The 26,879-nt window shown below is 42.7% G+C and overlaps 2 protein-coding genes across 2 annotated transcripts in view; both read left to right on the top strand.

Moving 5' to 3' along the window:
- Positions 1 to 26,879, top strand: part of gba2 (glucosidase, beta (bile acid) 2) — a 173,270-nt gene that overhangs the window by 93,573 nt on the left and 52,818 nt on the right. The window lies entirely within an intron of this gene.
- Positions 6,505 to 25,988, top strand: ache (acetylcholinesterase (Yt blood group)). Its single transcript, XM_072459359.1, has 9 exons — positions 6,505 to 6,741; positions 18,930 to 19,423; positions 20,642 to 20,865; positions 20,943 to 21,203; positions 21,784 to 22,006; positions 22,084 to 22,326; positions 22,704 to 22,896; positions 22,978 to 23,156; positions 23,293 to 25,988. Exons 2-9 carry the CDS (start codon positions 18,991 to 18,993, stop codon positions 23,412 to 23,414), a joined length of 1,878 nt encoding a protein of 625 aa, XP_072315460.1. The 5' UTR covers positions 6,505 to 6,741; positions 18,930 to 18,990; the 3' UTR covers positions 23,415 to 25,988.

Raw genomic sequence — 26,879 nt, 5'->3', positions numbered from 1 at the left:
GACAGTATAGCGACAGTATAGCAAGACAGTATAGCGAGACAGTATAGCGAGACAGTATAGCGACTCTATAGTGAGACAGTATAGCGAGACAGTATAGCGAGACAGTATAGCGACAGTATAGCGAGACAGTATAGCGAGACAGTATAGCGACAATATAGTGAGACAGTATAGCGAGACAGTATAGCGAGAATATAGCGAGACAGTATAGCGAGACAGTATGGCGAGACAGTATAGTGAGACAGTATAGCGAGAATATAGCGAGACAGTATAGCGAGACAGTATAGCGAGACAGTATAGTGAGACAGTATAGCGAGACAGTATAGCGACAGTATAGCGAGACAGTATAGCGACAGTATAGTGAGACAGTATAGCGACAGTATAGCGACAGTATAGCGAGACAGTATAACGAGACAGTATAGCGAGACAGTATAACAAGACAGTATAGCGAGACAGTATAGCGACAGTATAGCAAGACAGTATAGCGAGACAGTATAGCGACAGTATAGCGAGACAGTATAGCGAGTCAGTATAGCGACAGTATAGAGACAGTATAGCGACAGTATAGTGAGACAGTATAGCGACTGTATAGTGAGACAGTATAGCGAGACAATATAGCGAGACAGTATAACGAGACAGTATAGCGAGACAGTATAGCGACAGTATGGCGAGACAGTATAGCAAGACAGTATAGCGACGGTATAGCGAGACAGTATAGCGAGACAGTATAGCGAGACAGTATAGCGAGACAGTATAGCGACAGTATAGCGAGACAGTATAGCGAGACAGTATAGCGAGACAGTATAGTGAGACAGTATAGCGACTGTATAGTGAGACAGTATAGCGAGACAGTATAGCGAGACAGTATATCGAGACAGTATAGCGACAGTATAGCGAGACAGTATAGTGAGACAGTATAGCGAGACAGTATAGCGACAGTAAAGTGAGACAGTATAGCGAGACAGTATAGCGACAGTATAGCAAGACAGTATAGCGAGACAGTATAGCGAGACAGTATAGCGACTCTATAGTGAGACAGTATAGCGAGACAGTATAGCGAGACAGTATAGCGACAGTATAGCGAGACAGTATAGCGAGACAGTATAGCGACAATATAGTGAGACAGTATAGCGAGACAGTATAGCGACAGTATGGCAAGACAGTATAGCGAGACAGTATAGTGAGACAGTATAGTGAGAAAGTATAGCGTCAGTATAGTGAGACAGTATAGCGAGACAGTATAGCGACAGTATAGTTAGACAGTATAGCGAGACAGTATAGCGACAGTATAGCGAGACAGTATAGCAAGACAGTATAGTAAGATAGTATAGCGACAGTATAGTGAGACAGTATAGCGAGACAGTATAGCGAGAATATAGCGAGACAGTATAGCGAGACAGTATGGCGAGACTGTATAGTGAGACAGTATAGCGAGAATATAGCGAGACATTATAGCGAGACAGTATAGCGAGACAGTATAGTGAGACAGTATAGCGAGACAGTATAGCGACAGTATAGCGAGACAGTATAGCGACAGTATAGTGAGACAGTATAGCGACAGTATAGCGACAGTATAGCGAGACAGTATAACGAGACAGTATAGCGAGACAGTATAACGAGACAGTATAGCGAGACAGTATAGCGACAGTATAGCAAGACAGTATAGCGAGACAGTATAGCGACAGTATAGCGAGACAGTATAGCGAGTCAGTATAGCGACAGTATAGAGACAGTATAGCGACAGTATAGTGAGACAGTATAGCGAGACAGTATAGCAAGACAGTATAGCGACGGTATAGCGAGACAGTATAGCGAGACAGTAAGGCGAGACAGTATAGCGAGACAGTATAGCGAGACAGTATAGCGAGACAATATAGCGACAGTATGGCGAGACAGTATAGCGAGACAGTATAGTGAGACAGTATAGCGAGACAGTATAGTGACAGTATAGCGAGACAGTATAGCAACAGTATAGCGAGACAGTATAGCAACAGTATAGCGAGACAGTATAGCGAGACAGTATAGCGACAGTATAGCGAGACAGTATAACGAGACAGTATAGCGAGACATTATAACGAGACAGTATAGCGAGACAGTATAGCGACAGTATAGCGAGACAGTATAGCGAGTCAGTATAGGGACAGTATAGCGACAGTATAGCGACAGTATAGTGAGTCAGTATAGCGAGACAGTATAGCGAGACAGTATAGCGACAGTATAGTGAGACAGTATAGCGAGACAGTATAGCGAGACAGTATAGCGACAGTATAGCGAGACAGTATAGCGAGAATATAGCGAGACAGTATAGCGAGACAGTATAGCGAGACAGTATAGCGAGAATATAGCTAGACAGTATAGCGAGATAGTATAGCGAGACAGTATAGTGAGACAGTATAGCGAGACAGTATAACGAGACAGTATAACGAGACAGTATAGCGAGACAGTATAGCGACAGTATAGCGAGACAGTATAGCGAGACAGTGTAGCGACAGTATAGCGACAGTATAGCAACAGTATAGCAACAGTATAGTGAGACAGTATAGCGAGACAGTATAGCGACGGTATAGCGAGACACTATAGCGAGACAGTATAGCGACAATATAGCGAGACAGTATAGCGACAGTATAGTAAGACAGTATAACGAGACAGTATAGCGAGATAGTATAATGAGACAGTATAGCGAGACAGTATAGCGACAGTATAGCGAGACAGTATAGCGACAGTATAGCGAGTCAGTGTAGCGACAGTATAGCGACAGTTTAGCGACATTATAGCGACAGTATAGTGAGACAGTATAGCGAGACAGTATAGCGAGACAGTATAGCGACGGTATAGCGAGACAGTATAGCGAGACAGTATAGCGACAGTATAGCGAGACAGTATAGCGACATTATAGTGAGACAGTATAGCGACAGTATAGCGAGACAGTATAATGAGACAGTATAGCAAGACAGTATAACGAGACAGTATAGCGAGACAGTATAGCGACAGTATAGCGAGACAGTATAGCGAGACAGTATAGCGACAGTATAGCGAGAAAGTATAGCGAGTCAGTATAGCGACAGTATACCGACAGTATAGCGACAGTATAGTGAGACAGTATAGCGAGACAGTACAGCGATGGTATAGCGAGACAGTATAGCAACAGTATAGCAAGACAGTATAAGATAAGATAAGATAAGATATTCCTTTATTGTCCCACATGGGGAAATTTCATTGGTGCAACGCAGTATAGCGAGACAGTATAGCGACAGTATAGCGAGACAGTATAGTGAGACAGTATAGCGAGACAGTATAGCGACTGTATAGTGAGACAGTATAGCGAGACAATATAGCGAGACAGTATAACGAGACAGTATAGCGAGACAGTATAGCGACAGTATGGCGAGACAGTATAGCGAGACAGTATAGCGACGGTATAGCGAGACAGTATAGCGAGACAGTATAGCGAGACAGTATAGCGACAGTATAGCGAGACAGTATAGTGAGACAGTATAGCGACTGTATAGTGAGACAGTATAGCGAGACAGTATAGCGAGACAGTATAGCGAGACAGTATAGCGACAGTATAGCGAGACAGTATAGTGAGACAGTATAGCGAGACAGTATAGCGACAGTATAGTGAGACGGTATAGCGAGACAGTATAGCGACAGTATAGCGAGACAGTATAGCGACAGTATAGCGAGACAGTATAGCGAGACAGTATAGTGACACAGTATAGTGAGACAGTATAGCGACTGTATAGTGAGACAGTATAGCGAGACAGTATAGCGAGACAGTATAGCGACAGTATAGCGAGACAGTATAGCGAGACAGTATAGCGACAATATAGTGGGACAGTATAGCGAGACAGTATAGCGACAGTATAGCAAGACAGTATAGCGAGACAGTATAGTGAGACAGTATAGTGAGAAAGTATAGCGTCAGTATAGTGAGACAGTATAGCGAGACAGTATAGCGACAGTATAGTTAGACAGTATAGCGAGACAGTATAGCGACAGTATAGAGAGACAGTATAGCGACAGTATAGCGAGACAGTATAGCGAGACAGTATAGTAAGATAGTATAGCGACAGTATAGTGAGACAGTATAGCGAGACAGTATAGCGAGAATATAGCGAGACAGTATAGCGAGACAGTATAGCGAGACTGTATAGTGAGACAGTATAGCGAGACAGTATAGCGACAGCATAGCGAGACAGTATAGCGACAGTATAGTGAGACAGTATAGCGACAATATAGCGAGACAGTATAACGAGACAGTATAGCGAGACAGTATAACGAGACAGTATAGCGAGACAGTATAGCGACAGTATAGCGAGACAGTATAGCGAGACAGTATAGCGACAGTATAGCGAGACAATATAGCGAGACAGTGTAGCGACAGTATAGCGACAGTATAGTGAGACAGTATAGCGAGACAGTATAGCGACGGTATAGTGAGACAGTATAGCGAGACAGTATAGCGACAGTATAGCGAGACAGTATAGCGAGACAGTATAGCGACAGTATAGCGAGACAGTATAGCGAGACAGTATAGTGAGACAGTATAGCGACAGTATAGCGATAGTATAGCGTCAGTATAGTGAGACAGTATAGCGACAGTATAGTGAGACAGTATAGCGTGAAAGGGTTGCTCACATGAAGGGGATGTGTACTATCTACTCAACCACCGAGCAGCATTAGTGTAGTTATCTAGATATTAAAAAAAGGGAGTGTCTACAGAGCCGCGGCACGCTGCCAAAACCGCCATGTTCTTTTGTGCCGTGTCTCCTGAAACTGTTGCGCTATTTGACCGTCCCGTTTTAGACCGCGCTGGGTTAAGGTTAGGGTTAGGGTTAGGGTTAGGGTTAGGGTTAGCCATGAAGCTATATGGCAGTGCCGCGGTTTCTGCAGCCACGACCTTAAAAAAAGTTCACATTCTGAAGCTTTAGCTTATTATATGTCATAGGTTGAACTTGCACACGCTAATATTTATTTAATGTAACAGCTGCTATGGCTCCAAGGTTCACCAGTCCCTCCTCTCTTCTGGCTTCTGCAAAACCGTATTTTCCTCTAATTTTTGCACAATTCAGACTGAATTATGCTCTGTAATGAAATGTTATGGAAATCTAATACCTAATTTACATTTATGGCAGTTTCTGTTGGAAAAGTGTCCCATACTGCAGCCGAATTTGTTAGTCATTAATTGTCACAGCAGATTTTATGTTTGCAGCCAGCTCTTACATGTACAAATATAACATCTCTGAGCATATCTCATATTAGCGGAGCAGCTGTTGTCTGCAGTGGCAATAAAAGCTTAACAGCTATCAGTTTCCAGACTACAGTGGGACATGTTATACATGTATGTGTGGTTCAAGGACAACTGGACCCATTTAAGTTATTTCTGATGGGGCCAGACTCAGGAACAGATTCCTCTGTGTGTGTGACAGACAAATCCATGCTGCCATAGTTATTGAAACATAGATGTACCTGTGTAGTAGTTTTATATACAGACATGTACCTGTGTAGTAATTATTCAAACAAAGATGTACCTGTGCAGTAGTTATTTAAACAGAGATGTTCCTGTATAGTAATTATTCAAACAGAGATGTTCCTGTGCAGTAGTTATTTAAACAGACATGTACCTGCAGCTTAGACATCTGCTGTGTGTCTCAGAGCGACTGGAAAGTTACTGGTTCGATCCCAGCTCTGACCAGTGCATTCTGCCATTGTGTCCCAGCTCCCTTGTGTGAATATGGTCGTGTGATTGGTAATGGTGGCGCGGTGGCTGAGGCACTAGCACTTCAGTAGGTTGGGGGCTTGACTCTTGGGCCTGTATGTGTATGGTCGGTTTCCTACAGGCCACTCCAGTTTCTTCCATCAGCCCAAAACATTGTCCCGACCAAGAGTCCCACTAGTCCTGACCAAGGGTACCACTGCTCCCGACAGGTTTCCCTAGTGGCACTAGATGAAGGATGGATAAATTACAGATCACAAATTTCCCTCAGGGGACAATAAAGGCTAACCTCGAGAGGCTTTTGGACTTGTGGTAAGACTTCCACAAGTCTTACCACCAAGTGTAAGAAGAGAATGCATAATGGATTAATGCCCCTGAAGTGCTTTGAGAAACATGTCGTTGTAATAGGCAACAGAGACCAGATCAGTAGCCTAAGTACGCCCGCATGAAAAACACACACATTTGTATTATCTGTCCAGGTTTATTGATTAGCCAAGAAAAGCAAATAATAGTATGAGCTCATTTGATACCATGCTTTGAAGCAGGAGTCAGGCCTGTATGTCTTTGGTTTATTCCATCACTTAGGCCTGTAGGCATGGCAACCTACAAAGCTACAATATCCCTACAACGTTGCTTTGGTGTTTAAGTTAACTTGGCATTATTTTCAGTCTAATTCAAATGCAACACCTCCAACATTATAAGGCAAACTCGACACCCTTCCATCGCACGTCCTCGCGCGCAGTGACAGCTCCCGCGCACCACTTCTCGCGAGAGAACGGTCCGCAATGTTTACTAGCAGTATTTATTAGAAGCAGTCTCCTCCTCCTGTCACTCCTTTGGGCTCCGGCTGTGTGAATATTTAGTCTGCGCGCTGCTGGGAGGAGGCATCGCCGACATTTCATCTGGAACAGCTGACCGGAGACACATCCCCGTCGGAAACGTGCTTGTGGTCCACGGCCCCGCGGCTCGTGCTTCGCCCGGTCAAGAGCCAGGCCAGAAAATACGAGCTCGTGAGCAGCAGCCAGGTAAGCCATGCATTCTTTTTTCTTTTTTTACAACGTATTTCACATGACTTTATTGCTCTAATAGCACACCGGACACTATGTATGCATGTATGTAAAAAGCCTCCGCGCGCCTTGCGTCCCCCGCCTCTGTCTGTCATGACTCGGATGGACTGCTTGTCCTTAAATCTGTGCGACATCAGCGGTAGCCATGGTTACTGCGCTATTCCCCCAGTCAGCGGTCACTCAATTCATCTAGTAGTGTACTTATATGTGCATTTCACTGCATGTCACGTCTGAATATTTCCAAATGCCGTTGTAGCGCAGAGCCTATAATAGCCGTCACTTGGGCCAGCACGTGTCTATAAGGAATTATAAGCTACACATCCAGTTGACGTTATAGAGCCTTATTTAAAGGTGCATTGTGCAACTTTTCTGGAAGAGACGACTGCTGTATACCTCACATTAAACGTATCAATCTTCACAGAGGAAAGCAGATGATGCCACCGCCTGATCAAGTACAGGTCATTTCTGTGGAGCAGCGAGCCCACTCACAGTAATGTCTTTGAGCAATAAAAACATCTGTAATTGAATAAGATGAATGATGTTGTTTAATGCCGTACGGTAGATGTGGAACATTCCAGGCAGCGCTCTAACATCTCCATAGAGACCGGCAGGTGGTGAACCCCGCCTCACCAGGAAAGTTCCATAGTGTATCTTTACGTTTGAGCTTGATTATTTGCTTTTGATTCATTGGTTTGAAAATCATACGCCTCTATGTAGTGGTGTGAATAGTTGCGTCTATCCACGCACTGTTCATGGTGTTCTAAGACATTTATTTTTAATGTGTGAAATTTTGTTTCTTTCAACTGAAGCAAGCTAAATAGCCTATGTCCAGTCCTTAGTTACAAACCAAGCTTATCTCATAATAATTTGGTTTTATTTATTTAATGGTAGGATGCTATGAGTGCAGGGTTTATGGCTGAAAGGAAACACTTGAGTTGGAGCCTGTGCCCTCTGTCTTCACACACACTACTACACATGCAAGCAACACTCTGTTATTCCCCTTTTGTTGCTCAGTCAGTCCCATGTAATAATATTTTGATTCTGCTGGATTCCAAGTGAATTCTGGGTCCATCTAATAGAATTACACCTGCTACAGTGTCCTGGCTGCAGTGTGTAGGCTGCCCACTGGAAATGCACAGAGACAAAGTGGCGTTTTAGGTTCGAGTGTGTATTTGAAAGGCTGAGCGCAGTGAAACTCTGCTCCACCCTCCTCTGCAAGCAATGGATTTATTGCTTCAGTGAGCCATAAACTAAATGCAATTTTGGCAGGTAGCGTTGTGGACATTTCCACGTTTTCAGCAGAATCTGTGCCAAGACATAATGCAGCATAGTGATATTAATTCTTGGCGTTGAAAAATATTCGGAAAGCAGTTGTGTCAGACTTACTTAAATTGTGAAGAGACACAAATCTAAGACCTTTTCTTGCTGCAGACTCAGGTGATAGAGCTAACTGAACTGTCTTAAGTGTGTGGAGGTTAGTAGCACAGTGTTTCCTGAAGTTTTTGCTCTGGATTATTATTATGCTCTTATCAAATTGTGTCATTTTATGTTAAACAATTGCAGTTTCCTAAATAGTCGTCTTAGTTATTGCAATCTTGAAGACTTTCTTTACATATTTGCTGTCGCTTTTTGAGCTTGTCGGACTGTATTTAAGATGATTTAAAATGAATATATATAGAAAATGTATATTATCACTATTGTTGTTGTTGGAGATATGCAAAATAGGAATATCAGGTATATTGTTAAAACTATTCAAAGTGACCTCAAAAACCTTTTTACCTAGTTTTATCTTGGTCTTTATCAGAAAATGGTATTAAGTGCTATTTCTGCACGTTTGTATTTAGTGCTTCACATATTGACTCTCAGACCTCCGTGGTATTTTTGTTTCCATTTTGCCTCATAAACTGCCATGTTGGTTTAGAAAAGAACAGACCACGCGTTTCTCTGATTGGTTAACCTGTCTGTCAATCATACCTTTTGGAAATCAGGGAGACAGGAGGATAAAGTATTGTAGGATGTAACGTGTGGTCTTAGCCAGCCGGACGTTGACGGGCACTTAATTCCTGATGTACTGCGAACATTTGATTTGAATAATGTTATCAAGATAATCCCCAAAACATCAGATGCAAACTGAATTGTCAGTCCGTATGCAGTAGTTAGTTAGTTATTATAGTGATCTGTCCTGTTGCATGCCTGGTGGATGAATGTCTGAATTATTAAATAGCATTAAGTTATTTATCTTTTTGAAACATAATCTGATGTGCCACACAGGTGCTTTTTTTTTGCACCACACAGTAGTAGCTTGCATTAACCATAAAATATATGAGTCATGAGAGGAGCCCGAACTGCACCGCTGATTCTGTGGATGACATTAAAGCTCACGCACACAGACCTAATGGAGCCACGACAGAACACAGCACGGACATAGCCTTTTGCCGTACTGTAAATCTGATTTTATTACATTTCCCATTAACCTATGTGTCAGGCTGCAGGCATTCTACTGAGCAGTAGTACCTTTAAAGTGAATGCTCCAGTGACATTGTTGGAAAATTAAATATTAGTTTATGATAACCCTTTTAGTTAAAACATGGACTTACAAACAGGTAGAGCTGGGCGAGAAAAAAATAATAAAGATTTAGTTTCTTCATATTTCTTCATTTTCAATTCTATTCTATTTTTTTTTTTTTTTAAACAAACAAAAAATGGCTATTAGAAATCATTTCATGAATATTAACTATTAATAGGGAGCATTTAACACATAAAATAATACAATTTCTTCAATCTGAGAGTTTTGGCTGTTGACATGTCTTTGTGATTTTAATATATTTTTGTCCTGTTGCGTGAAGCACTTTGAATTGCCTTGTGTACGAATTGTGCTCTAAATTGCCTTGACACCTCGATTCAAAATAGAGGTGCAATGAGTAATTGACCAATTGTGACTTTTCGACTAAAAAAATATTGTAATGTTAACTGGACTATATAGACTCTTAAAACACACACACACAAACAAGCACTTTTATAAGAAATATTGTGACATGTATAAATCAAAATGTCAAAAAGATATACTTCTGATTTGATCAGCAAAGGCATTGGAAAAAATAAATAAAGAAAATCTTTAAAAACACACTATTTTATTTTCTGTTGCATGTACAATTCTGTATTTATTAAGTGAAAATAAATAAATACAAATGCAACAAAATGATTCTGATTTGTCACAATATGAATTTCAGTTTTACGATTATTGTGAGAAGAAACATCACAATTTAAAGATTATTCACGATTACTGAGATCATGGCCAAACAACAGTGAAATCTCACATTTTCTTTCATTCCCATTGTATAACACGTTAGTATTCCTTAAGTTTTTGACCAGCTTTATGAAATCAAACTTTCTGAATGACAAAAACAGCCAGATAAAAAAGTATTTGACATGTAGACATTTTTGGATTATAGATTTAATACAAAACAACAACAACAACAACAACAACAACAACAACAACAACAACACCACTCAATTTAGCTTTTAAATAGTCACAATGATTACGTTTTTTAGTTCATATAATTATATTGTGACCTGAATAACCATGGTTAACAATTAACCTAATAATCTTGACATCCATATTTCAAATTTTCATCATACACTTTATTAATAAATATTCTCTCTAGAAGCCTTCAGTCACCAAATGTCAACCTTTGTGTGGTTGATAATGTATTCTACGTAAGTCTTAATATACAATAGAAATAATTGTTCACATCACATGTTTGTGAATATCATGCGTGGGCCTGTATGACTGTGTACAGTAATGTGAAGTGATCCACGGGCGTGTCCTGGAGAGCACAGCCCCTCCCCCACGGAAACCAATCCTGCTGTGAACTTCATACACAAATTCTTAGGTCTAATTTGAGAAGTGACACACTTTCTCCCCCCACCTCTCCCCCCGGGTGTCTCTGGACGGACTTCCTCACACGCCTCCTTTTCCATCCTCTCCTTCTGCTAAACATCCTCCTTATACAGCGCAGAGTCGTGATGGGAGCGTTACTGGGATGCACCTGCTACTTTATCCTCTCATTGCATGGTCTACAATTTTTCCATCCCATCCATCCATCCATCTTCTGCCGCTTTATCCGGGGCCGGGTCGCGGGGGCAGCAGTCTGAGCAGGGACTCCCAGACTTCCTTCTCCCCAGACACTTCCTCTAACTCCTCCGGGGGGATCCCGAGGCGTTCCCAGGCCAGCCGAGAGACATAGTCTCTCCAGCGTGTCCTGGGTCTTCCCCGGGGCCTCTTCCCGGTGGGACATGCCTGAAACACCTCCCGAGGGAGGCGCCCAGGAGGCATCCGGAACAGATGCCCGAGCCACCTCAGCTGGCTCCTCTCGACGTGGAGGAGCAGCGGCTCTACTCCGAGCTCCCCCCCGTGTGGCCGAGCTCCTCACCTTATCTCTAAGGGAGCGCCCAGCCACCCGGCGGAGGAAACTCATTTCGACCGCTTGTATCCGCGATCTTGTTCTTTCGGTCACTACCCAAAGCTCATGACCATAGGTGAGGGTAGGAACGTAGACCGACCGGTAAATAGAGAGCTTTGCCTTTCGGCTCAGCTCCCTCTTTACCACAACGGTCCGATGCAGCGACTGCATCACTGCAGCCGCTGCACCGATCCGCCTGTCGATCTCACGCTCCATCCTTCCCTCACTCGTGAACAAGACCCCGAGATACTTGAACTCCTCCACTTGGGGCAAGGACACCCCACCCACCTGGAGAGGGCAAGCCACCTTTTTCCGGTCGAGAACCATGGCCTCGGATTTGGAGGAGCTGATTCTCATCCCAGCCGCTTCACACTCGGCTGCAAACCGTCCCAGTGCATGTTGCAGGTCCGGGTTTGATGGAGCCATCAGGACAACATCGTCTGCAAACAGCAGAGATGAGATCCTGTGGTCCCCAAACCGGACCCCCTCCGACCCCTGACTGTGCCTAGAAATTCTGTCCATAAAAATTATGAACAGAACCGGTGACACAGGGCAGCCCTGGCGGAGTCCAACATGCACTGGGAACAGGTCTGACTTACTGCCGGCAATGCGAACACAGCTCCTGCTCCGGTCATACAGGGACCGGACAGCCCTGAGCAAAGGGCCCCGGACCCCGTACTCCCGGAGCACCCCCCAAAGGACACCCCGAGGGACACGGTCAAAAGCCTTCTCCAGATCCACAAAGCACATGTGGACTGGTTGGGCAAACTCCCATGAACCCTCGAGCACCCGATGGAGGGTATAGAGCTGGTCCAGTGTTCCACGACCGGGACGAAAACCACTCTGCTCCTCCTGAATCCGAGGTTCGACTATCGGTCGGATTCTCCTCTCCAGTACCTTGGAATAGACCTTACCCGGGAGGCTGAGGAGTGTGATCCCTCTGTAGTTGGAACACACCCTCCGGTCCCCCTTCTTGAACAGAGGGACCACCACCCCGGTCTGCCAGTCCAGAGGCACGGTCCCCGAACGCCACGCGATGTTGCAGAGACGTGTCAACCAAGACAGTCCTACAACATCCAGATACTTTAGGTACTCATCCACCCCCGGAGCCCTGCCACCGAGGAGTTTGCGGACAACCTCAGTGACTTCAGCTTGGGTGATGGATGAGCCAGCCTCCGAGTCCCCGGTCTCTACTTCCTCTTCAGAAGACGTGACTGAGGGATTAAGGAGATCCTCAAAGTATTCCTTCCACCGTCCGACGACATCCCCAGTCGAGGTCAGCAGGCCTCCACCCGCACCGTAAACGGTGTTTGTGAGACACTGCTTCCCCTTCCTGAGGCGCCGGACGGTTTGCCAGAATTTCTTTGGTGCCGACCGATAGTCCTCCTCCATGGCCTCCCCGAACTCCTCCCAGGCCCGGGTTTTTGCCTCTGCGACAGCACGAGCCGCGGCTCGCTTGGCCTGCCGATACCCGTCGATGACCTCCGGAGACCTACAAGCCAGAGTGGCCTGATAGGCCTCCTTCTTTAGTCTGACGGCATCCCTTACTTCCGGTGTCCACCACCGGGTTCGGGGGTTGCCGCCACGACAGGCACCGGAGACCTTGCAACGACAGCTCCGAGCAGCCGCATCAACAATGGAGGCGGAGAACATGGTCCACTCGAACTCAATGTCCCCAGCCTCCCCCGGGACATGGGAGAAGCTCTCCCGGAGGTGCGAGTTGAATACCCTACTGACAGAGGGCTCCACTAGACGTTCCCAACAGACCCTCACAATGCGATCATTGACCTCCGGCCTAGGGTGTCCTGGTGCCACGTGCACTGATGGACACCCTTGTGCTTGAACATGGTGTTCGTTATGGACAATCCGTGGCTAGCACAGAAGTCCAATAACTGAACACCGCTCGGGTTCAGATCGGGGAAGCCGTTCTTCCCGATCACCCCTCTCCAGGTGTCACTGTCATTGCCCACGTGGGCGTTGAAGTCCCCCAGTAGAACAACGGAGTCCCCGGTCGGTGCACTGTCCAGTACCCCTCCCAAGGACTCCAAGAAGGCCGGGTACTCTGCACTGCTGTTCGGCCCGTAGGCCGCCACAACAGTGAGAGACCTGTCCCCCACCCGAAGGCGGAGGGACGCGACCCTCTCGTTCACCGGGGTAAACTCCAACACGTGGCGGCTGAGCTGAGGGGCTATCAGCAAGCCCACACCAGCCCGCCGCCTCTCCCCGCGGGCAACACCAGAGAAGTGGAGCGTCCAGCCCCTCTCGAGGAGATGGGTTCCAGAGCCCAAACTGTGCGTGGAGGTGAGGCCGACTATATCTAGTCGGTATCGCTCAACCTCCCGCACAAGCTCAGGCTCTTTCCCCCCCAGCGAGGTGACATTCCATGTCCCCAGAGTTAGTCTCTGTGTCTGGAGATCTGGTCGCCGAGGCCCCTGCCGTCGACTGCCGCCCAGATCTCTCTGCACCGGCCCCTTATGGATCCTCCTGCGGGTGGTGGGCCCACGGGAGGGCGGCCCCACGTCGCTCTTTCGGGCTGTGCCCGGCCGGGCCCCGTGGGGTAAGACCCGGCCACCAGGCGCTCGCCATGGAGCACCCATCCCAGGCCTGGCTCCAGGATGGGGCCCCGGTGACGCCGATCCGGGCGACGTGAACTGCCTTGATTGTGTCGTCGTCATAAGAGGCTTCTGAACCGATCTTTGTCTGACCCGTCACCTAGGACCTGTTTGCCTTGGGAGACCCTACCAGGGGCATGAAGCCCCCGACAACATAGCTCCCGGGATCATTCGGGCACTCAAACCCCTCCACCACGTTAAGGTGTCGGCTCAAGGAGGAGACAATTTTTCCACGAGCCTCAAAATATACAGGCAGGTATTGGAGAAGTGTGAGTGGAAACTATTACAGTAAAATAGATGGCTGCGAGGCGCTCATTACAATAATTTGGATTCTGGGTATAACAAGGCCAGAATAACAATTGGTTCGTAGGTTTGCAAAATACTGTATTTTATTGAAAGCTCTTTTTTATCTTGGCAACAACATACACATGAAAAGGCAAGTACAGGGGTGCAGCCCGGTGGTCAAGTGGTTATAGCACAGCACACGTATGCCAGGCTAAGTGCAGTGCAGAGAGTCTGACAGTGTACTGCATCTCCTCCCCTGTCTTTCATCCCACATTTCACACTGTCCTTTCCTGTCTAATAAAGCCTTCAGGCCATAAAAATCGTAAAATAATAAATAATAATAAATCAAGTACGAGTTGTATTAAGTGTTGCAGTGTCAAAGCTACGTTTTCTGATGGTGAAAAGTGAGCCTCTACTGTAGATTTGGAAGAAAAACAAAAAAATACACTTTGCAGGTTGCTTGATGACCCTTTGTTTAAAAAAAAAAAAAAAAAAGGAAATTTACATAGAGCAAAAAGACAATGGTGAAATTTCTCCACCCATCCTCTGTGATGCAGCTAAATCAGCCTTTAGGAGCAAAATTATTGCCGTCGTCTCAGCCAAACAGAAACAAAGGCAGAAAAACTAAACGATTTACTTGCCAAGCTAAATTTAGCGAAGTAAATCGTTCAGTTTTTCTGCCTTTGTATTGGAAGACAACAGGTGAAATTTATGATCTGACCTCACAAGAAATAATTTTAAAAGTGCTCTTTACCAAACAAAGAAAGTGGATGAAATTATTTTAAATTATTAGAAAACAACAAGTTGAAAGAACACTTTTAACACATAAATCTTCTGCTTCTGCTTTTATCAACATTTAACTGGGCACTTAAAAAAGCTCAGATTCCTCAGGGTAAGGAAGAAGCCATCATATCTTTTATACCTATACCTAAAGAAGGGATGGATTGACTTAACTGTGCCTCAGATAGAGTAGGAGACCAATCCAATACACGTCAATTATGTCGATAAGAATGGAACAAATGCGCCCAAATTCACAACGATAAGATAGGATTTATTAACAAACGACAAACCCAAGACAAGGTAAGATCTTAAGACATCTTAGCTTTAATGATTCATATACTAAAATGCAGAGAAAGCTTTTGATTCTGTTAGCTGGCTGAAGAAAGTTCAAATAGATTACTTAATATTAAAGAATATTGGGGCACGTCACAATAGTGCAAGATCAAGTATTAAAATGAACAGTCACTTGACAGATCCACTGACTCTTGAAAGAGAGGTGAGGCAGGGCTGTGCTTGGTCTCCTCTTTTGTTCACTTAAGCACTTGGCCCCAATTTCCCAAAAGATCATACAGTCAATAACAAGCAATGGTGTTACACTTGATGGGATGGACCATTAAATTGCTACGCTGATGATGTTCTATTGTTTTAGACCAGATCAGAAACTTCCATACCTAATGTGATGTATTTTCTTCATTATATTATTGGATACAAATGGAATAAACAAAAAACTGTAGTTCTTTCTTACTGGAGCACTCTCTTAACCTCTTGACCCAACAATTTAAATGGCAAACGGACTTTAAATACTTGGGTGGGCAAAAAAAAACTCAATTCAAAACCTTACAACTAACAAAAAGTTGGTTGAGAAGTCCACCATTTATTGAAAATGACTCAAATCAGTGTGGCTGCGCGGTTGCAACCCAGATTATGAAGCTCAATGGGAATGTATTGAATGTAACCTGTGCGGGGCTTTCTGGCAGATGACATACGGTTGGGCAAAATAGAGGAGGTGGAGAATCCCTTGGTCAAATCTGTACTCACAACCTCAAGAAATAATCAAAACATACAAACTAAAGAAAGATGTCAAACTCTTTGGCTCGTTGGCTTATAATCAAAGTTATGATCACAACTTTGATCAATAATCGTAATGGTCATTCTACTAAATACAATAAAAGTAAGTGGGAAAGCGAGGAAGAATGGGAGCATTATTGTTTGTTTTGGGATTGTTTCATCATCCTAAATTTAACAAATTATTAACAAAGCATTGCATGTCGGAATTAATATAATTTTTTTCTTTAATTGAAAGACTCTGCCCTTTGCTGTCTTTAAAAAATATATAGATATAGTTCCTGTTCTCTCTGGTTGCGTTTAGTTTTTTGTGTTTTTAGATCAGTAAAAATGTATCACAAAAGTGCAGAAAGATAACCATAAAGCCTTAATTGAAAGTACACAAAATTTTTCCTTTTTTATTTCTAATCCTCTCTTTTTGTAGCATTTTTCACTATAAACAACTGTGTTTTGCATATCTTCAAAACAACATTCATTAGATTATATACATTTAGATATATTGCCCATCTGTACATATATTATCGTTAAACTTCACATCTCATGGAAAGAAGAAGTTAAAGCAGTAGTAGCTGGATATAGTTGTCCCGCTCCTGTCAGGTGGTTGTAAAGGAGGCCCTGTTTATGTTTTGTAATGTATGGTTGTCATAGCGACAGGATTAGTTTGCGCAGGGTAAGGGATATGCCTCAGCTGTGTGAGTGTTTGTATAGATACTATTTCTGAACACTGTCCCTCTCAGTTTGAGAGCTATTTTGGCGATGTCACCTTTCCCTTGTCCTCACACTGTGCAACAAACAGGTTCACCACAAAGCACTGCCATTGTGGAAAAGCACCGTGTAGTGATTATGGAAGTCAGATTGGAAATACCTTCTTCTATAGAAATCAGAAGTGTTCACCTGCTCAGTCTTAAATGTTGATAGTGTGCAATAACTAAGCATTTTTCATTATTTGCAGTTTTTGATAGCTTTTTGATAGGTTGATTTGATTTTTCTTTTGTAATTAAATAACACAAATGTTTCCAAACCACATGCTTTCACTGTCATCAAACAAATTGAGTGTAAACTTCTCAATTTAAGTCTCAAGGCTGATCATTTACCATTTGAAATCTTGATGCAATTCAAATTTGATAATTGCACAGCCCTGTCAAACGTAAAGAACAACTGTTTATTTTAGGGGAAACTTATTAACTTACCCAGCTGCTAATTTGCATTGGTGTAAATGGTTTGAAAATTTGATGTTAATTCGGATTTCTTCTGCCCTTTTATGTATTTTTCTACACAACCTTCTTTCAATTCTTCAGCTTATTAGACATTTACTAACACTGTCCCAAATAAATATTAATATTCTCCTTATTACTGTTTATTAGTATGATGTTTGGACATTTTTGTACTTTAATTATCTTAATAGGCTTTTGGTAATAATAGTGTTATTATGGGCTAGTGCCACATACAATTTAGTTTTAATCCAAAGCTTTTTAGGATCATAATTCATGTACAAAAATGTTGTAACATCATACTAATAAGGAGTAAGAAGGAATGTATCAATATGAAAGTCGTAGTAAATGTATATTTAGCAGCAGAGTAAGGTTATACAGAATAAGGCGAGGGATGAATAAATATCAAATACTAACACACACTGAATTAACTAATTACATGTATGCAAATTAAGAATCTACTTAGATGTTTTTATTTATGGATACAAACTGATGGATTATACAATATTAGCAATGCGCTATTACATTTTTAACAGTAATATTTTATACATCTACATATGTTCATTGCATTTCATGTAAGTGTGTTTGTCTCTGTTACTTAATAATACATAAAACTCTAATACACCTTTTGTTTTGGCTCAAACGTGGGAAGAACCAGCCTTATCCTGCAGAGCTCTTGTGTTTCAACCACACTCTAATAGTGAAGGCGTGTTACAGTGAAAGGCGTGTAGCTCTGACATGATTATCTGTGTTGTGGAGCTACAGGAGTCTGCCTGGTTCTGGTCTGTCTTTAATATTTAATAGTGCACTGCCTGGCTGCCTACATTTACCCACTCACGACTGTGCCCCGAGTTCACATCTGACATAAGACATCAGCACGTGCACTGATCCTGCAGTATATGACCAGCTTTATGAAATCAAACTTTATGAACGCAAAAGTAAGATAAAGTACCATATATTTAGGTTTTAGTACAGATTGAATAGAATAAAAAAATTGCATTCTTTCTCAAATATTCATCATAATTAGTTTTTAGTTCTTATGGTTGTATTGTGACCTGAATAATCACGATTATTGCTTAAGTGATAATTAATGAATTTCTATTGCCCATTTACCCAAAGATTGCTGGTTTAACCCCTGATTCCCCAGTACAGATATTGCCTTTTTTTGGGCAGTACACTTTATACGCTATTGTGCTGCAAGATGAATCACATTACACTTATTTAGTCAATATTATTGCCACTACAGACAACAAAATATGATGCTTTTTATGGTGTTTTATTAGTTCAAAACCTGCTAACGCTATAGTTTAGACTTCTGTTGTTAGGAAATGTCATCCTTGTCATATAGTTTCACAGTTCATATATGTTAATGCTATAGGACTAAATTCCTTTTAAGATCATCCAAGAGTCATGCACCCACTATGGCGAGTGAAAGTGTAATGGAAGATTGCTTGACAAGTCTTGGCCACTAACTTAATTAGCACCAACCATAAAAAACAACAACATTTTTGGAATATTTTGTTTTGTTGTTATTAGTAAAAAACATCTCTCCCATTTAGTGAGTCCTGTCCTTTCTAAATGACACCCAGCAGACACCGATGTTGATATTTAATATGTCAAAGGGCTGGTGATGACACCTTAGTCCTGTCTCATTTTCCATGTAATGAATCTGTCTGGGTGAGTGTGCCCTGTCTCTACATGAATCCTCTTTATTTTGTGGGTCTTTGCAGGTCCAAGGGAAGCAGTCATCACTCGGTCCCTTCTTGTGAGTCCTGCCCACGCCTGATCACCATGAAGACGTCCGTTCTGCTCCTCCTGTCCCCGCTCCTCCTCCTGTCGGCGCTCCTGCCCGCCGGCTCCGCTCAGAGTGAACCCGACCTGGTGGTGCAGACCCGTTCTGGGAAAGTGCGCGGGGTCCGAATGCCAGTGCCGGACAGGAGCTACGTCACGGCCTTCCTGGGCATCCCCTTTGCAGAGCCGCCGCTGGGGAAGAGGCGGTTCCGTCCCTCCGAGCCCAAGCGCCCGTGGACGGGGGTGTACGAGGCGGTGGCCTACCCCAACGCGTGCTACCAATACGTGGACATGACATTCCCCGGCTTTCAGGGCAGCGAGATGTGGAATCCCAACAGAGAGATGAGCGAGGACTGTCTGTACCTGAACGTGTGGGTGCCGTCTTCAGCACGACCTCACAATCTGACCGTGATGGTGTGGATCTACGGAGGAGGTAAAGGACCGCTGTGTTTTCACCTTCTCTTTTCCATTGATTTGTAACTACGGTGCTCCTTGGTCACCTCTTATCGTATCTTTTAGAACAAACTCAAACTTCTCTCGCTTGTGATTATCAGAGTTTTGTTCTTGCTCGTCAATTCTGCAGAAACTCGCAATGTTTGTCAGTTGTGATATTTCTTTCCTTAAAGCAGCATTTGTTTTGATTTGGACGGATCAGGAGTGTACCTCATTGGCTAATCCACCTGTCAATCACGGCCATCTCAGGAAAATGAAAACAGTGACCAGATTGATCTTGATCTGCATAAAAAATACAGAGGGATATCATTCTCTACTCTCCAGACAAGGAATGTTCCATAGTATGGCATTAAGCATCTATCTTTATGGAGACAAGCAGGTGCCACCACCAGGCCAAGTTACAGGCTAGATCTATGAAAAAGCGAGATCATTCAATGGAATACCGTAATGCAATCCATGATATTTTTTAATCAATAAAAACATGCACAAAAATGAATAAATGCAAGATCAATAAATGTAATGAAAAGCTTTGAAACATCATTCCAGGCAAAGCAATAACATCTCCACGGAGACAAGCAGGTGGGGGATCATCTACCTGAAAAGTTGCATAGTGCACCTTTAACTCAAAGTGCTCAAAGTGCAGGATTATAAAACAAAACTGATTCAATTGTTCTTTTCTTTTTAAACCACACCGTAGTAGTGTTTCAAACTTCATTTCCATACTAAGGAATAGACCTGATAATCACCCATTTCAACAAGACAGTAATTTTAAAAACAAAATATGAGTACTTTCTGATAAAACACCAGGTCATTCTAAAAAATACAATTTTGTCCTATTGGTGTGCTTCTTTTATGTCGATACTACTTCAAACGAGTATCTAGTTTTGATACTAGTTTTAGTTTTTAGTTGTCGTTTTTTTGACAACCTTACACTGTATAAAGTTTAATCATTTTAAATTTACTGCATTTGTTTATAAGTTTATAATTTACTGCATTTGTTTTTAAGTGTCAGTATTGAAAAATCCAAAACTGCCTCACAAATCTGAAGGTTTAAATGTAGTTGTACCATAAAAGTTGATTATCTTTATAAACTGTACCCTTTATTGTGTCTATGAATTAGATAGAAAAACTTAGCAAGACTCCACTATAATGCCTTGTAGTAAACTGATGGATAATATTTTGTGAAATGTCTTCTCAGGCTTCTACAGTGGTTCCTCTTCGCTGGACGTGTATGATGGCCGGTTCCTAGCTCACAGCGAGACAGTGATCGTGGTGTCCATGAACTACCGGGTGGGTGCTTTCGGGTTCCTTGCTCTCCACGGTTCCTCTGAGGCTCCTGGAAACGTAGGCCTGCTCGATCAGAGAATGGCCCTCCAGTGGGTACAGGACAACATACAGCTTTTCGGTGGAAACCCCAAACAGGTTCGTCGCATAACATCTGGAGAGCGACGTGTTGTCAAAGTGAGTGTTTTGTGCACCAACGCTTTTCTTGCCAACAGGTGACCATATTTGGTGAGAGCGCCGGCGGAGCGTCGGTGGGATTTCACCTCTTGTCTCCAGAAAGCCGGCCCACTTTCACCCGGGCCATCCTCCAGAGTGGGGTCCCTAACTCTCCCTGGGCCTCGGTCAGCCCCGCGGAAGCCAGGAAACGAGCTACACTGCTGGGCAAACTGGTGGGCTGCAACGGGGGCAACGACACAGAGATGGTGGACTGTCTTCGTGGTAAAACTCCACAGGAACTGATTGACCAGGAGTGGCAGGTAGGTGAAGACTGGAACTGCACATGTATTAGCAACATGACTCTACCAGATGTGTTGTGAAGTGAATTTAAGATGAGAAATGATCAATAAACAAGTAAAGGGTTAAGGATTTTAGAAATGCACAGGAGCACCTCCTGGTATAATGTTGTCTTCAATTGACCTGTCATGAGATTTTAAAAGATTTTAAAAGACCCCCAAAAAAAGTCTTTAAATGCAAACTCTGTTTTATTTGTTCTTAATGTCTTATTGGTGTAAATGTTTTTATGATTTGTCTGCTGTTGTGTCTTCGCATTTGCCCCATGTCACCCTTGTAAAAGAGGTTTTCAGCTCAGGTTTCTTACCTGGTTAAATAAAGGTTAAATAAATAAATAGCCTGAAAACAGCCCTACAGCCATAAGGACATGCATTACATGAATCACTTATGAGGGAATGAAACACAAAAACTTCTCTGAGCGTGTTTTTGAACTGCAAACAAGGATAAGTTAAAAATAAGTTATTGGGGTCAATATGGCTACTTCTAATCCTAATAAGACACAATTAATGTAATCTGTCATTTTAAATTGTAAATGTATCTTGCCAGGTCATGCCGTGGTCTGCCCTTTTCCGCTTCTCCTTTGTCCCTCTTGTGGATGGGGAGTTTCTGCCGGACTCTCCAGAGGCCATGCTCAACTCAGGAAACTTCAAAGACACTCAAATTCTGCTCGGAGTCAACCAAGACGAGGGCTCCTACTTCCTGCTCTACGGTGCTCCAGGATTCAGCAAGGACAGCGAGAGCCTCATTTCCAGAGAGGACTTTCTCGAAGGTAAATCATATTGAAATGTTACGTTTACGTTATAAAGCGAACCCTTCACATGAATCTTGACTAATGCTGATGTGCAGGTGTTAAACTCAGTGTGCCTCATGCTAACGACATCGGCCTGGAGGCTGTGGTGCTGCAGTACACAGACTGGATGGACGAGACCAACGGATTGAAGAACCGGGATGCGATGGACGACATCGTAGGAGATCATAACGTCATCTGTCCGCTGGCCCACTTCGCCCGCTCCTACGCCCAGCACATGGCCCTCAAGTCCAACACGGGTGGAGCCAACAGCGGTGTGGTGAACAGCGGTGGAAACTCAGGTGTGACACTGTACATGAATGCTAAAAATGCAAATCAATCATACATCTTTTATTATAAGTGCATTTTGTATCCTCAGAACCAGCTGCTTGACTTCATTCAGCTGATATTGATTGGCCTTAGACTTATCTATATTGCATTTAATTCAATTACAGCTACTTCTATTAATAATAATTGAAAATAATATGCATCAAAAAACAATAATAGAAAAAAAGCATTGTATTTAAATGCACTGACATTACCCCGTCTTACTCAGAATAGTGTTTTTAGTGTACTAATTAATGAGCAAAATAATAAGTATGATTTATCTTATATACATACACAGACTACTGATTATGATTCCCAATTTAACACATGTTTTTGTACAATATATGTGTAGGGGGGGTCTACCTCTACTTGTTTGACCACAGAGCGTCCAATCTGGCCTGGCCCGAGTGGATGGGTGTCATCCATGGTTATGAGATCGAATTTGTGTTCGGGCTGCCTCTGGAGAAGAGACTCAACTACACCATGGAGGAGGAGAAACTCAGCCGACGCATGATGAGATACTGGGCCAACTTTGCACGGACGGGGTGAGAACAGGCTTTTGTGTATATTATACTGCAGATTATGTTCCATCCAGTGGCTGAGAGATGAATGTGTTTTGTTCATAGAAATCCCAACATAAACCACGACGGGCTGATGGAGAGCAGGAAGCGCTGGCCTGTGTTCACGCTGACAGAGCAGAAACACGTGGGACTAAACACTGAGCAGCTGAAGATTCACCGGGGGCTGAGGAACCAGATGTGCGCCTTTTGGAACCGCTTTCTACCTCGGCTCCTCAACATCACCGGTAAAGCTCCTCATCTGCAATCTACTGTATATTTCATCAAAGTCTCTGAACAAGCTTTATCTGTAAAAAGACAATAAAAATACACACTATAAAATCGTGTTACTCTGTAGCCATCGTATGCTCTTGTTTGTTGCAGACAACATTGACGAAGCTGAGCGTCAGTGGAAGGTGGAATTCCACCGCTGGTCCTCCTACATGATGCACTGGAAGAACCAGTTTGACCACTACAGCAAGCAGGAGCGCTGCACTGACCTCTGAGAGCCCCAGAGGAGAGTGCTGGGGAGGAGGGCACAGAGAAGAGCTATGGCCATTTCCCTCCATAGTCCCTCAGTGAAGTCTAACTTCATTCAAAAGCTTTTCGGGTTCAGTAAACAGAGTCACAGGCACTGTGAATTTTCTATTTATTTATATATATATTTATTTATTTAAGTTTGTTTTTGTTTGTGACTCTATGGAAATGAGGGGTTATGGTAGGAACTTGTCATTAATGTGGAGAAATGTCAAGCTGTGTCATTACCTCGGGTGTGTGTGTATTTGTGTGTATGTTTGTGTGAGTGGGTGTGGCTTGAATCAAATCTCAAAGGTCCATGACGGTGCACCAGTGCTGGCTTCACTTGTTTGTTAGTGTTTCCACAGACTCTCATCAGGGATTTATTTGGACTCAAACATGTGTCTGTCCTTTCTGTCAGCATCTGCTGCTATTGTCTATCAAATTCATGCCAAACATGTGTGAAGCTATGTGAAATGTAGATTATTATTGCAGACACATCCAGCATGCCACAAGCAGATACAAACTTCCTTGGGAACCCTGCCCTGTGCATACTTGTGTTCTTCTGGTAGTCCTTCCACGAAGAATGCTTTATGTCCCATTGTCTGCCACTTGAAATACTTAGTAAGGAGCCTTATATAAGCTATTGGAGAAGACAAAGACAGGTGATGGGCATCAGCATTGGGCAACAGAGGAAGAAAGCCAGCCATGGCTGCTTTGCAGCATTTATTGTTGTTAATCTTATACTTTTCTTTGATATTATATATTATGATAGCATACAGTTGGACTGGCTGACTAAGTGCTATATTTTTTATTGTGTTCTCCATACTGTTGGACTGCAGTGGAAGTATCTTTTCTTGTTCCTCTCCATGTTGTTGTTAGTTCCTTCTTGAGTCTGTCCTTGTGTCATGCATCTGTCAGTCCCTGGTCGACCTTGTGTCCCGCCTCTCCATCTTCGTCCTCTTTAATCTTGCAGCTGTCCTCTCCGTCTCCTCCTTACCCTTCTCTGCTCTCCGTTTCATCCTTCATTCCTTGCCCTCCTCTTCCTCACTCTGGTCCCTCTTCATCATGCCTAACTTTTCCCTTCCTTGTCATCTTGTGCCCACTCTTCTTCCGCATCCATCCTCGCTCCCATCCCCCACATGCCCCCTCCTTTCTCTTTCTTGTGCTTTCTCGTTAGTCTAATGGAGGCAGAGTAATTCACTGAGCCACAGGATAATGTGACAGAGCGCTGGCTCAGCCTCTGGCCTGCCAGCTAACAGGAACACTGGATGGATAGATGGGCGGAGGGTTGGATGCGGAAAAGCTAGACGAGGGTCAGCGACAGGGAGGAGAACTGGAGGGCGGATGATTCGATTAAAGATGACAGCCAAAGAAATGCACTGTTGCATAACTCAACAAAAACTTTAAATATACTGTTGGCTATATTAAAGTTAAAAACTACAAATTGGTTACTGTTTCCATGTTCTGTAGGTGTGTTCACCTTTAAGAAGGAAAATACAAAGAGTAAAGCATGGGAATATGTTCTAGCATTTATGAGGATGTGGGAATTAAAGGCATGGAACTCTGATACCAAATACTGTATAAGACTAACAGTATATTATGTGTGTTTTTAGTAAGTACCTCTGAAATATGTCTTAAGAAACTAAATTGATTTGAGATTTAAAACAATCAAATGTGCAGAAGTCTTCGGGTATATAAGTAAGGTGAAGGCGTGTGTGTGTGTGTGTGTGTGTGTGTGCGCGCGCGCGTGCGCGTGTGCGTCTCTATGTTTCATGTTACCTGCATCTCCTCCCTTTAATAAATGTATGTGTGTTCTATTATAGCCACCACAGCTTCTGTCCAGTTTGTTGCCATTCTCTTGTCAACATGGGGAGAAAGTTGTTCCTGCGCTGTGATTGGAGGATGATTGTCCCAATGAAGTGCACTCTGTCGGCATGTAAAGCTATTTATGGACGGAAATAGTATAGTCTAGCTTAAAAAAACAAAAATGATTGTACCTGACAATGAACATACCAGTAATGAATGCATGTATGATTGGCAGTGTGAGTGACAGCTCTTCCCATCCAATGGGAGACCATGCTTAAACCCTGAACCTTGACCCCTGCCCTTGGCCTTCTCCTAAATAAACCCCTGTGCATGCCCTTGTATCCTGCCAAATCCGGACTGTTATTTTATGTAAAGTTTGTACTTTTCAACAAAGCTATTTACGAGAGTAACTAATATATCTGTAATGTTTTTGTTTGATGTTAGCAATAACATAAATTCATAAGTTAAGGAATATATTTGATATTTAAATGCAATGGAAATATAACTATGATGATGGATAGAGGTTGTGTTTTAAAGCAATATTATCCTAAGTATAAACTGAAATGAGTGCCATAAACCTTTTTATTGTGCTTTTCAGCTGATTTAAATGTGTGTCGACAGTCCTCTGCCTCACTGTTGTTTGTTCCGATCACTAGTACTGTAAGTGTTCCTACTACGTCTCCGTGTATCATGAATGCTGACTTGGTTAAGCTCTAGCAACAGAATAAAGACACTGCTGCTTCTGTCCAACAAAACTCGTATCTATTTCTTTTTACTCTTTCTACACATGCAACAGTCCAGTGGATAAGGTCAAATCGCAATCATCTGGTATTAGGCCTATAATACAATCAACTCTCAATTTCAACAAATTTCCACCCATAAGAATGGTTTGATTTTACATTACATATTTAGATAGAGGTTGTGTTTTAAAGCAATATTATCCTAAATATAAACTGAAATAAGATAAGATAAGATAAGATAGACCTTTAATATCCACACAAGGAGAAATTTTGTTGTTACAACGCAGTAGAACAGGAGGAAAGGACAGATTATAGGAAGTTTCAAAAACACACTCTTAATAGAACTCTTATGAAAAAAAAAAAAAACCTCTTATTAACAAAACTCCTCTCCTATCTTAATAGAGAATGGAGGGGGGAAATAAAATAAAATAGATAGATAAAATAGATAGATAAAAATACAAAATAAAGATAAAAATCAGATAAAAATAATAATAAAATAATGATAATAGAATAAAATAAAAATAAAGTAAAAATAACTAGCACAAGACTAGGTAATACTAAATAAGCAGGTAAGTAAACTGTATAAAAAACAAAATAGAACACTCTTATTTACAGGTATTGCACATGGTTGATTCAGTATTGCACATGAATATGATGGTATTGCACATGGTTACATCAGTATTGCACATGTTCAGGGCTAACAGTGTTTGTTGTAGAGTCTGACAGCAGCAGAAGGAAAGATCTGCGAAACCTTTCCTTCACACAGCGAGGGTGGTAAATGAGTGCCATAAACCTTTTTATTGTGCTTTTTTATGTATATATTGTTTAAGAAGGATAACATAAACACTGGGACGACCGCAAAGCTAAACTGGTTAGTTTTGGCTGTTCTAAGGTCAACCTATTTTG

Source organism: Eucyclogobius newberryi, unplaced genomic scaffold, assembly GCF_026437365.1.
Source record: "Eucyclogobius newberryi isolate DKJ021-1_F unplaced genomic scaffold, fEucNew1.0.hap1 SCAF_22, whole genome shotgun sequence".
Classification (NCBI taxonomy): domain Eukaryota; kingdom Metazoa; phylum Chordata; class Actinopteri; order Gobiiformes; family Gobiidae; genus Eucyclogobius; species Eucyclogobius newberryi.
The sequence above is the reverse complement of the archived record's forward strand: the minus strand, read 5'-3'. Positions and strand labels throughout refer to the sequence as shown.